Below are 13,556 nucleotides of genomic sequence, written 5' to 3'. Positions count from 1 at the left end.
CAGACGGGATCAGACATGATTTTCTCCATACTCCCAAACATTGTAAGTGTTGGGAAATTGATTCCTCTGGTTTGAAAAGAGTGCAGTAATAGGCAAAGCGTGCAGAATAAAGAACTGAACTTGGATGTGCTATTATATCAATATGTAGAAAACCATTACTGAAATTTTCTGTTTAGGCACTGCATCATAAGTTATTGCTCAGTATGGAATATGCATGAATGATAAAGATTGATTATTACCTCTGCAGAATAAATGCACAAAACTTAACTCATCTCCATTTCCTGATTTTAAGAATGTTTAGTTGCAATCCGCGAGCTTTGCCATTAACCTGCCATTACAGGCAGTGGGACATCCACTAAAAGCTTCCCATCAAATACCCACTTAGTTCACTTTTTACTGCAAGGGTGTTCTGGCGACAACTTGAAATAAGACTTTGGATGGAATTGTCATTACTGAAAGGAAATATTTCTTCATGCAGGAGGAGTAAAACAAGCAGAACCTTGAGAACTTGCTCAGTGTCACTTTGTATGGCATTGGTAAGTTTTAGTTTATTTTCTGAACACAGGAAGTAGAAGAATCCTAAAGAATACATGTTGGCAGGGAAGAACAGGAAAACTATATACTTTAGATTATTATATATTAATAAGTGTAACTTAAATGTCAAGAAAATACCATAATTCAACCAGTTTAATTTTACTGAAGTGTGGTGTAACAAGTTTCGAGGGTGTTTGAACGCATCACATCTACATAGAAATGCCAGCTCAAGATCAACTTGTTGCAAATATTTTCTCTAACTACAATGTTGTGGAGTTTAGTTTAAAAAGTCGTACTCAAGCAATACAGCAATATATCTGATAAGCGTGCTTTTATTTCTATCAGCCTTGGACCTATGCTGTCTCACTTACTGGCAGCAAAATGTCTAACTTCAATAACTGCTTTAAATATATTCAAATGAAAGGTCTTAAGGGCCCATTCTCCACTATTGTGAAGCCTACATATTCATTGCTATTGATCCTGTTATTTCTATGGGACTTAGTCAACACTTTCAACCATTAGAATAGCTTCATTCAGGGATTTAAACAAAACTTATACTAGCTTTCACTCTTACCCATCTGCAGTAATGCTACTTACAAAGAGAATGTGATATGTGATAAGACATGCCAAAGCCCATTAACATCAAGCACAGCAATACAGATTTGTAAATATACTAGGAATGTAGACCAAAATTAGAAGAGAGTATTTACTGGTTCAGAGCATCATACAAAATTTCATAAGTTAGTCTGGTACTTGAGAAAGCAAATTAATTATGACAGTTCTGTAGTTATTCTGATTCATGTTGAACTTAAGTAACAATATAACATAGGTATGATGACATCTCTGTGAGAATTTCTATCTAAAATCTCATTTTCAATTATTACCAGGTAGTGCTGTTGGCATTTCTTGGATGCCAGATGTTTCAGTTCCTGAAGAAATGTCCTGCTTTTCATCAAAAGCTGAAAGAAAATCTGGAGTTAAAATTAAAAGTGACTTCAAAGCCACAGTATTCAGACAGCAGCTGCTGGGCAGCTCAAGACAACACTGATGTGAAATCAAGCAAGATGGCAGCAGCTTTAAAGCTCAGCTGTGAAATGAGGTGTTACATAAACACTGAAGTTGGTGTGAAATAAAGTAGGGTCAATTCTGGTATCTCATGCTAGGTAGAGTTCCTCTCAGTGGCCTTTTTTTTTATTCTTTGAAAGAAAGTTGCAACTACCAGGAAAAAAGTTAAAGGCAGCATATGCTAGCAGAGGTCTTTTTGTAGACTATTTAGTCAGTGTGGTAAACCATTTTTCACCATTGATTATACAGAAATGGTTGAGTTCAGAGAGGGAAAAAAAGGAAAAAAAAAAAAACGCCTAACACTGAGTAGTCTTCAAAGCAATGTGTCTGAATGAATCTTAACACTGTCCACATCCAATGGAAATGAAGGAAAGGGATGGAAAAGCTAATGGATTTACATGTTATTTACCCATAATGGTCCCTCTGGTTTCCATGGAGGGATGAGCTGTGAATTTCAGGCCTGGTCCCTGGGTAGCTAAGATCAAATATGAAAAAAAATCTTGAAACAATGAGTGAGATCAATATTTAGATAAGGTGATCTTTGGCCGTTTATTAGAAGGTCCAAATGGTTGAAATTTATTTTAGATTTCTTGCATACACATTTCTAATTGATATTTGTGGTAGCCTACTCCATTCTTTGTCTTGTGATGTTGGGTTTTTTTCGTTGTGTGTGGTTTGGGGTTTTTTTGTTTGGTTTTTTTTTTGTTTTTTTTTTTGTTTTTTTTTAATACATAACATCTAATTTTGAGGCATCTACTACAAGGCCAGCTGTCTGCATCTGATGTTAAAAATCTATCCAATAGCAACAGGTGACAGCAAACCCCTTCTCCCTTACACTTTAGCTTGGATGTTCCAGATAAGTCTTTTAAATAAGGAGCTGCAAATGCCTAATGTTATTTAGATACAGCACACCTTCACATTAGAAATTAGGCATAAAGTTATGAATCAGGGTTTAATTCAACCTAAAAACATCACTTTATGCACACAAGTTGGAAAATTGTATACATCCAGCATGGAAAAAAGCCTGTAGTCGACCTCCATAGGCAAAGACACAGAATAAAATAATAGCTCAAGTTACAAGAAGCTTTTTTTGTCCGCACACAAAAGTTCACTACTAAATATAATTTAGTAACTTCATAATTTAGTTTATAAACACACCTGATGCAATGTGGGATACACATAAAATCCAGCTAGCCTGCATTTTAAAAAGTCATGTGGGAACGGTTCACTGCATAACAAAAGCTTGTGGTATCAACCCAAAGCAGCATCACAGAATCAGTGAAACACAGTATAATTGAGGTTGTAAGGGACATCCAGTATGTTAGACAGTGAAATAAATTCCATCAAATGAACATTCACAGTGCAAACAACTTGAAACAGCATGAAGTTGTATAAAATTTTCAGCTTTAGAAAGAAACCATTGCATTCACAGAGAGACAGGAAAATTGTCAGAATCATGAATATTAACCTAACCACACTATATATGTGTTCTGAACTAATTCTAAAAAATAATTCTAAACATGAACTGTTTAGAATTTTTCCTAAAACCTGAAGTAAGAGGCCGAAGAGTAAGTTTTCACAACCAGAAGCCAGTAAAAGAAGATATATTGGTGCTTGCCTGGGAAATTATCATATTAGACATTAAGAAAACAGCACAATGATTTACCCAGTTCCACTTTACTTGAGTCAAATATAACACGTTGCCAAGGTATTCGAACAGTTACTGTAAAAAACCCCAAACCAAACAAGTACCATGTTCGGTTTGAACCTGTCAAATCAACCTTTATTAGAATTAATATATTTGTAATCATAATTTTGAAGCAAAATATTTTAGGGAAATTACACTGCACAAATAAAGTAGTATGAGTGACAGAAGTACTGTTGTTTACTTATTTATTTAGAATAACTGTCCACTGGTGGCTGCTGGTAGTTATACTTATCTTAGGGAATCTGTTCATATGGAAGTTTTGAAAAAAAAGCCAACCAACCAACAAAAAGCCACCCACAACTTTCTGACAGCTGAATATAGGGGCAGGGCTCAATATCGATGTAAGTCAGTAATTCTAGTATGAGTAAAATGATATTAAACCGAAGTACAAACGAACAATGATAGTTTGATTCATCTCTGTCCTTAAAACTTCCTGACAGATTGTAATTTGTTTGTAATATGAAATTACAAAAAAACCTGCCAAGCTATAAGTGTAATACTCGACTATTCTGTGTCATGATAATCCTAAAAGCCTACTATTTCAATGTTGTTATCCCAAACACAGTAATATACCAACTTCTTCCTGTAATAATATTAACTCCAAGGTAAAGAAATGTAAATTAATAGTACCGAAAGTATAAAGACATTTCTTGTGAGTGTTCCTAACACTAATAAAATTACATTTTCAAGAAATGTCATTACCAGATTTTGTTGATGGCATTTCTGGAATAGCAAACGTAGTGGATCTTGAAGAAATAAGCTGTGTTTCATCAGAAGCTGAAAAGAGAATCTGAGTTTTAGAAGTTGCAGTAGCATCAAAGCCACTAAAATACCACAGAGCCTTGACAGCAGAAGCTGTTCTGTAAAAGGAAACAGTGATACAAATAAAAACCAAGACAGTAAATGGCCTGAGAGTCAGCTGTAGGACTATTGACAGAAGAACAACAAAGCTCATGCCTCCTATGGTATGGATATAACGTGAGTTTGATCAGAGTGGTATTCTCATATCTATTACATATCCAAGACACAGAATTTGTACCCTTTCGAAGAGTTAGGTAGAGGAAATTTGGAGTAAGAACCAAACCTACAAAAAAACTGCTTACAGTAACATACGGGTATGTCCCTCAGTTATTCAGTCTGAGCAGAATGTTTTCTACTTGCCAACAAAAAGAAATAGTTGACATGAAAATATTGCACAAGAATCCTAAGAGGCACATTTTGTTTAAAGATAATGACTTCTGACCTTACTACAGTCCAGGGCAGTGATGAGAAAGCGGAAACTATAATGCAAATATGTGCAATTTACCTATTGCTATACACCTGGTTACCAGGTAAAAAAAGAGATGTTGATCAAAGCTGGTCTCTGGGAAGCTAACAAAGCAGCTAACAAAACAGCGAAAGTTTTGAGAAACTGAAGCAGACAGTCTTGACACAAGTGGTATCAAAACACTTCCCTGAACATAGTCAACAAATTCATATTTAGCCCAGGGATCAGATTTTTCCCACAACTGCCACAAAATTACTTTGATATCAACAGAATTACTGAGAAAGACCATCCTTTGGTGGAAAGTGGCTTTAAAACATCTTCATGTAGTTATGACAATATTTTATTGAAAACACAAATGCAAAAAATCAGACCCTATCAGATCATTAAAACTACCATTTCCGTTAGAAAACTTACACAGCCATCATGAAAGAAACATGGTCTATTTCTATGGGCAGTGGTACATGAAAAACTGAAGAGTAGGTGCTCTTGATGTCAAGAACACTGATGACTGATTAAAGTCGAAGGACAAGTAATAAGAAATCTAAGTACTCTGATTCTTTGCATCAGGAGAAAATACTGTGGTAGTTCTGAGTTAGAACATTCTGCAGAGAGCAGTAAAGTCACACCTGACTAGCTGCTAAAAGTTTTCCATCTAATGAAGATAGTTCGGTTTGATTGAAATGACCTTGTATAAAATAGAGTTCTCAACTTCAAAAGGAAACAAAAATATTGAATTTATGCAGAGGCAGGATAACTGTCAGTACCACCCATGAAGTATTAACACAGCTGCATCTTATTTGTGTTCAGTGTGAATTCTGTAACAGATAAAAGCTAAGACTTTTCTAAATTTATCTCTCATGAGAAACTAAAAGAACACTGGCCAAACTTTAACAAATAACACTAGGGAAAACATGAATAGTATATGTATGTTCTAATAAGTTCTCCAGATGACAAAATGTTAATGATCATTTACCCAATTCCACTTCACTGTTGTCAGATGTAACAGGTTTGGAAGGTGCTTGAATGGTTACTGTAATAGAGAAATATGTCATTTTTGTATGTTAGGATTTTATCACATTGCCTCTCACAAATACACCGCTAAGATATTCACTTTTTCTGTAGCTATGTTTACTAAGTTGCACTTAACCAATACAGCAACAAATGCAAGAAGCTGTGCATTTAGTAAGTTTCAGAATGAGTCAAATGAAAAATCATCAGCATTGAGCCAGAATGTATAACCTGAAAGGACCAAGAAAATATACAGCTTTTTTACACTGAAGACTTAAAGATCTGATTCTGTGATCTGATACACCACTGCTTTGTACCTTAGGCAGCCACTTATCCCTGCACACACTGGATATCCAGCCAAACTGATTTCAGAGCAATTGAGCCATCTGTTCTACTAACTCTACACCAGCAAAATAAGAGTACAAAAATGCAAATTAGTGGAAAACCCAGGCCTGAATTAATTTTATATTATTTGAGATTTCTATTTGGTATTAAACATTGTGACCAAAGAAACACAGCCTTCGTATTCTCAAAGTATTTTACAGTTTATATCACCCAGCACTTTTCAACCTGTACACTTAAAATTAAGGACCAAATCCTTCCTGTGACTCCTAATTTTGCGTCTGTACATTTAGTAAATGTGGAACATCCACAGTCCTATGTTTCCATGTGATCTGTGCATGTTTAACCATTCTATAAATAAAGATATTTCAGTCAGGTCATAAGACATGCATCTTTGACACACAAGCATTGCACAGCACTTATCTAAGTGCATTCAAAAAGGTTAATGCTCATTGCCCTTACAATACTGAACATTGCTTGTAAACATATCAAGATATCCCAAAGGATAACTGTTATACTGACAACGCCAGATATATCAAAGCTCAACAATTTCCTCTCATCTGCTAACTTCTGCTTCAGTCTATCCCCCACCACCCTTCATTAATATGATACTACCTTGAAACAGCCAGATCATGTCAGGTTCACTTACTCGAGGCTAGAACTGCTGGACCCTGGCAATTATTAGATGTAACATGAAGCCTTTATGAACAAATGAAAGACCACTGCAGGCAACATTAACAAGCCAGGACAAATAATAAACTTTGGAATAGTACTACTTAAATATGAGGAAAGATCAAATATTGGAAATAAAACAAATGCCATTTACCAGTCTCTTGCTCTGACATTTTTGCAGATGTAGATGTTTGGGCAGTGGAAGTAACATGAAGAAAGTCATGTGAGGCTGGAAAAAAATTATGGCTTATTATTTAAAAAATACATGAATCATTGCACCACAGCATCATTTGCAACCATGGACTCGATGGTTTAGTGTCTGAATAGTAAGGAACTCAAGAAACATAGAAATATATTCTGCAAAATAGGAAAATTTTAAAAAGAAAGTTTAAAATGCAAAGATGTGTAAAAACACATAAATATGACGCAAAAAATGAAATGGAATGTCACACATAGTACAGAAAAAAATTCCTATGAGGTTGGTAGGAATGTAAGACTGAAAAAGCTCAAGAAAACTGGGCAAAGGGAGGCAAAGAGAAAAAAAATTTACAAGATGATGATACTGAAACAAATCCAAATAAAAAAATCAGCAAAAAAACCCAAACAAACAAACAAAAAAAAAACCCATAAAAAGAGATCCAGACAAAATCACCAGACAGGGAAAGAGACTGAAATATCCTCAACCCAGCCAAATTTATATGTTTTGTTATAATCAAACGTATCTGATTGCTCCACAGGAAAAACAAGGATAAGAAAAGTCCTTTAAGTAATGCAAGGCAAAAATATAACTTCCCAGGAAAAGACCCTGAAGTGCGTAACATATCTCAGCTGATATGAAAGCAAGATTACTACAGACAAAAATGCCACAATAACACTGAAGACACTTAACATGGTTCATTATACATTTCACTTGCACTCGACTTCACGTCTGCAGGCTTACCAGCCTGCTCATCTGTTGCTTTGTTACCTTATGGGCTAAAAACTACTGCCAGGCCACAGGATGGGTCTTGTACACCTGCCAATGTGAAAAAAGCTACCTCTAAGAGCATCGCCACCTCTGTTGCCAATTGCCACTTCCAATGCCATAAGTAAATACGGCTTTTCGTGTACGGCTGTTTCATCTCCACACTTATGTTTCACCCCAACATAGACCCAAGACGAATGACAATTTGGCTAAAAGTACAACACTATCTCTTGGGACAATGCCCGTCTTGCATTGATACCAGGATCTGCAAGAAATATCACTACGAAATTAGATCGGCAGCACGGCCGGGTGCCAAGGGGTGCCGTGTTCTGCAGAAACATGCCGTGATTCACCAAAAAAAGCTGAAAAGAGGCATCGTTCTTAAAAGCCCAACGTGACCTCAAAAGCAGCACTAGAGCAAAGCACTCCCACTTCCAGGTGATGACAATGTAAACGGGTGGGTGGATGACAACTGGCAGCCTTGACCATCAACGTTGGAGCAACCAATAGCTGCACTCTTGGACCAGGAAAACTCGGTGGCAGCTGAACTGCAGTGCTGTCCTCTTGTGCCAGCCCAGCTCATCCCTTAAGAGGGATTAGCCTCTTAAGAACGCTGTCGTATTTGAACGTGTCAGAGAAGGGAAGACCCGCTACCAAAACACAGAGAAGCAGGGGAATGGCAGATGAAGGCAAGGTGCAATAATACATTCCCTCTGCAAGCTGTCACTCAGTCCCCACAGAAAACGCTCGTCAGCAATGGAAAAAGCATGGGATCAAACAACAGGTTTGCAGAACAAGTGCGGCGAGTGCTTCAGCCAGCCAAGCTGCACCAACAAGTCCTCGTACGCTCCATGGAAGATGACAAGGGTGCCAGGTGGTTTGGCGTGGGAGGCGTGACGGGGAGCGAGAGAGAAATGAGCAAATGGGAAAAGAAGGGTTTTTGCTAGTTACCCATCACGGTTTGCTGGGTTGCCAGGGAGGAAGGAGTGGTGGGCTTCAGCCTTGGTCTTCGAGTAGCTAAGATCAAACACAAAAACCACCTTCAGGTCCTCGGACAGGCTGTTGTCGCATGGCTGGTATCAAGACAGAGCTATAAACAAGGAGACGTGGCCCTGCTTGGGGCAGGCTTCCATGTCACAGAGTCACTCCCCATGGTGGCGTGATACTACCTTTCAATTGGCGTAGGTAGCCCACAGGAACAGAGTAAACCTAGCAGCGGAACCCCAAAAAAGGCAGCAGAAAGCTTACAAATGGAGCAATTTCTAATAAGGAGCCAGAAGGGACCAACCGCATCGACACATCTGGACAGGCTCATCGCTGCAGAGAAAAGCATTGCCAAAGCCATCGACAGAGGAAGGGAATCACTGGCTATTTACCCATCGCGGTCCTTGTGGTTTCCAGTGAAGCAGATGAGGTGGATTCCAAGTCCGGTCTCTGGCTTGCTGCGGTCAGACATGGAAATGATGTTGAGATAGCCACGTAGTCTTGCCACAGCAGTACAAGCAGCACCAGTTTGCAACTCCCCAAAGCTCTGTATTTAGGGCCATACACCTCTTCTCCTGGCAATATCTTGTGACTCAGTGACCAAATCAGCAGGCAACAATCTTGCCGTGGTTGCATCTAACACAATACTCGTTGAAACTCAGTAGCTAAATGGCTCTCCTTCACCAGAAAAATGGCTAAATGACTACTTCATCAAAGCACTCCTTACGTTTCCTTGAAAGATGCCAGCAATCATTGCAGGGGGAACATGGGAGCCAAGAGACCCACCTTTGGATTCAGATCTGATCTCACTTTTCCCTAGAATAAAGCAAATCCTTCATTCTATGGATCAGACATCTCAGGCTCTGCCACTAATGATGCCTGACTCTGAAGAGAAACGCCTGCAAACAAGTGACCAATGGTAAATTTTCTGCAGAATTCTAGCATGTCTTTCACCCACTTACACTTGTACAGTCCTTCATTCCGTTGTACCCTGAAGAACAAGTAAACTCACTGAACTGAATTCCTCATACTCTCTTATCCGAATTTTACACAGAGAAAATGAACAGCCTAATACATAAACGAGTGTAAAATCTAGTCTATGTGTACTCATTTACACTGTTCATCTTTGCTATACTATGGGCTTGACTCCAGATGTAAAGGAGTCAATACTGCTGGTGATAGTCTTCAAACACACACAAAGATGAAACAGTCGGTGGTAATAAGGAAATGGTACCTAGTGATTTCTCTGGTATTTTCTGATATTCCCACCGTTTGGAAATTGAAAACATTCTGTTCAGGTCCCTTCTATGTGAACCTTTTCTAGTAACATTCAATGACTCACTAACCAAATCAGTAACTGGCATTTTCCCACGATTAAAAACTCATGGGATGTTTTTAAGAACAATAGCTAAAGCTTTTTCCACCTATGGAAAAGCTTTTGCATCCTATGTACAAAAGGACCAAATTTGACAAGTTAGCACCATGTGTGTGCGTGTGTGTACATATACACAATCCTTCACAAAATAAAAATAATGGATGACAACCCCACGGACTATCTAGCTAATCGTTTATAAACATAAGAAAAATTAATCTTATTATTCCCAAATTTCATTCCAAATTTCCCAAATGTTGCAGAAGAAACAACTCATCTCTCTCTCTCCTGTTACACTTTCATACAAAGGAAGTCAGAAAAAATCCCCCATTTAGCAAAGCATTGCTGTGTCTTTTGAGACTGCCTAGATGTCAAGAGAACTACAGAGAAGAGAGATATCATTACCAACTGAGATTGGTGGCATTTCTGGCATGCCAGATGTTGTGACTCTTGAAGAAAGAGGCTTCCTTTCACCTAAATCTGAAAAGATAATCTTGTGTTAAAAGGCTTAATTGCCTCAAACATACTATGGATAGCACAGGACTCAGCAGAAAAATGTTGCGTTGTTAAAATGGAAGCACAGGGAAATTTGCTTGCAAATCAGCTAGGCATTGCTGTGTCTCATGAGCTGTTAGGCTGGTGTGGAAGTGAATGTGGAAAACACGTGATCTAATTATTCATACTAATTACTACTTAATCATCTTAGCACATTAAGAATTGTAGGTAGAAAAAAAACACCTTTTGATCCAGAAAAAAGTCAGCGGGCTATCCAATATAAAGCTAGTCAAAACAACCTCTTCACAGAAACGTTACCCAGAAATATATATTAAGCACTTAATTCCCTCTCACAGTTAAGGCCTCTCAGCACAGGAAAAAAAAAAACCAAACTGAGAAAGACAGGTTCACAGCTGAGGACCTCAATAATGAGAAAACCAAATCCAACCAACTAAAGGGAATCCACCTCTATGCCCCCGATCCTCCATCTACAGAGATGGATGATGATTGCATGTGACAATCTAGTTAATTGGCAGCAATAAGTGGTATGAATTACTGGGAGAGTGACAACTAAAGCAACACAAAGCTTCCAAAAATAGCAGCAAGGATAAAAATGAAGTAATCTTATAAATTTTACCCAGTGCCGTTTCTAGCAACTGAGGTTCTGTAGTAATTACAGGCATGGATATTTCCAACTCAGTAGTATCTCTAGCTGCAGAAGAAAAATGTAAATACACCTGAGAAATAACTTCATGTAAATAAATTAAGAAGGAAGATTTGGGGGAGACAAATTTTTACCTTCCACTGCTCTGCAGAGTATTTTTTATTATTTATTTATTTACAAAATTAAAATTATTTTTTCTAAGTATTTTAAATACCCTCACTAACTACTTAGCTGAAGATGTTATTCTACTTTTCCCATGCGTGCAAATGTTCACAAAGAGTTTGAGAAACAATCTATATATAGTCTTACATGCACTTGCCTTAAATAGCACCTGAAGAAACAGCTCTACAACTTACACCACATCTTTCCATGAAGTTAAAAATTCTTCAGCAAATTTTGGAAAAATTGTGATTTCAAGAGATTAAAGCCTCCCAGTACCACTTCATTCAGTCACTTAGCTCTATGCAATTTCTCATTTTTGTCCAATTTTTTTCAGTCAGATTTGTGCCCAGGTATTCCATATAACAGAATGAACTAGCTTGACTTAAAACCATTGCCTGGGGGTAGAATGCTTTACAGAACAGTGCAGCAAAACTGCATTCTTGAAAACTGTATTGGGATGCCAAGAACCAGTAGGTTATACAGCAGAAAACTTTAATAAACTACAGCTGCATTGCTCAGAGTAAAGTTTTGGGCAATGAACTGCTTTCCTTTTCTTCTCTTACCCCTTCCCCATTGCCCTCGTCTCTTATGCACATATTTGTTCATGTTCAAGCAATGCTTAAAAAACTTAAGCATCCTCACATATCAAAGGCTACAGGAAAAACAACAACCTATCTCCAAAGCTGTAAGCCAAAGTATAGCTTAGTTAGAAAGGTCTGGCCCAAGATGTGTTTACTTTCTTATTTTAAGACAATACATAGGAAAAAATCACAGCAAAATGTATACGGACATTGAAAAACAGAAAGAGAGAAAGAAAAAAAATCTTATCACTAAGAAGTATCATTTTACTCGACTGTAACAGTCTTAAGCCTTGCAAAATTTAAATCTCTTCTTGACACACCCATTTGATCGATACTGCATTATTCACGCTCTGTAAGCTAGCTGCGGTCTTGCTTTAAACCTGTGCTGTGTCTGATCCCAGGAATTAGGGTGCTGTTATAGGATTTGAAAAACTAACGCATCGGACAGCACCCAGTGCAAGCGCTATGGAATAACTGAAATCGTCAACACAGTAGCAGTGGTAAACATTTCAGGACCAAACAAACAAACAAAAAGGTATGCTTCTGAAATAATACTACTATAATTTACCAGAGTCTGGTATTTCTGAAGCTGTAAAAGTTTGGGGAGTAGAAGTAACATGAAGGAAGTCATGTGAAGCTGGAAAATAAAAAACAAAAGTCATGCTGTGTTGTTTTGAAGTGACAAGAACCATCATGCAACAGCGTCACATTCTGTTTTGAGCTGAAGAAAATTCTAGGTAGTATTTAACGTATTATGTTCCACAGAAGGTAGACTCTGTACTATAACCAATTAAGTATGACCTGAAAACAGTTTCCGAAACCATACATTAATGCACAGACACATAATGAAACTAATGACAAAATTGTTAGCAGAATCACACAAAAAGATGTTGAACTATAGAGTTAAAAAGGAGAAATAAAAGGCTGCCCAAAAAAAAGGTGAACAAATTATGAATAAATATTAGCAGACTGGTACTGCATGGAGTTTTCATCTAGAATTCCAAGGATCAAGAAGGAAGATGTCGTGGTGTTGAAACTGTAGAAGAAAAAAGGATGACAAAGCAGGAGCTGTACCAAATGAAATACATAAACTGTCTTTTGTCAGACATGAATGGCTGACAGTTGCAATCACTCTCCCCTTTAGTAATGGATTTCCTTCAAAAACTAAATTCTTCCAAGAACATATGCATCAGGCATTACAGTATTGGCATGCTAATGAAGTGAAATCTTTCCAACTGGCTCTCATCTTAGGATTTTTTTTCTTCTTTTGGATAACTGTCCGTGGCCCCAGGTAAATAACTAGTGCTTACATCTACAAAATAAGAGAAACATATCATAGAAATTTGATTCTTCAATGACACATTTTTATAGTGCCAGTTTTGAAATCTATGCACTTAGAAGTATGTCTATGTTTACACAGAAAGACTAAAAGAAGAGCTACATTTTCAGCAGGTGTTGGAATTTCTGCAGTTTCCAATCCATTTTCTCAGGACCCTGAGTACTCCAGCAAATCAGGATATTCCACTTAGGAAACTCAGGCGTGGACAGGCCAGTTTAAATTTAGTATTTATTTTAAGTCTGATTTAATTTTAAAGCTAAGAATTGCATGCTGTAGCCAAATACGGAAAAACCTCCAAACTACTAAGTCAATATTTCATATACAATGTCATAAAGAAACCTGCTATTTGATACAGCATCTCCATACCTGTAGTTATTCTTCATTTATGTCAAACTGAAC

General features: G+C 37.5%; 1 protein-coding gene across 1 annotated transcript in view; it reads right to left on the bottom strand.

Annotated features, from left to right (window-relative positions):
- ABI3BP (ABI family member 3 binding protein) overlaps positions 1 to 13,556 on the bottom strand; it is a 183,622-nt gene that overhangs the window by 100,241 nt on the left and 69,825 nt on the right. Inside the window, exons 15-24 of the mRNA XM_075105227.1 lie at positions 12,387 to 12,455; positions 11,049 to 11,123; positions 10,322 to 10,396; positions 8,937 to 9,002; positions 8,512 to 8,577; positions 6,751 to 6,825; positions 5,548 to 5,604; positions 4,010 to 4,084; positions 2,009 to 2,074; positions 1,419 to 1,505 (exon numbers count right to left, since the gene is read on the bottom strand). Of these exons, the coding sequence (XP_074961328.1) occupies positions 1,419 to 1,505; positions 2,009 to 2,074; positions 4,010 to 4,084; positions 5,548 to 5,604; positions 6,751 to 6,825; positions 8,512 to 8,577; positions 8,937 to 9,002; positions 10,322 to 10,396; positions 11,049 to 11,123; positions 12,387 to 12,455 (711 nt within the window). The remainder of the gene's footprint in view (positions 1 to 1,418; positions 1,506 to 2,008; positions 2,075 to 4,009; positions 4,085 to 5,547; positions 5,605 to 6,750; positions 6,826 to 8,511; positions 8,578 to 8,936; positions 9,003 to 10,321; positions 10,397 to 11,048; positions 11,124 to 12,386; positions 12,456 to 13,556) is intronic.

Source organism: Phalacrocorax aristotelis, chromosome 1, assembly GCF_949628215.1.
Source record: "Phalacrocorax aristotelis chromosome 1, bGulAri2.1, whole genome shotgun sequence".
NCBI lineage: Eukaryota > Metazoa > Chordata > Aves > Suliformes > Phalacrocoracidae > Phalacrocorax > Phalacrocorax aristotelis.
Note: the sequence above shows the minus strand (reverse complement) of the source record. Positions and strands in the feature narration are given on the sequence as shown.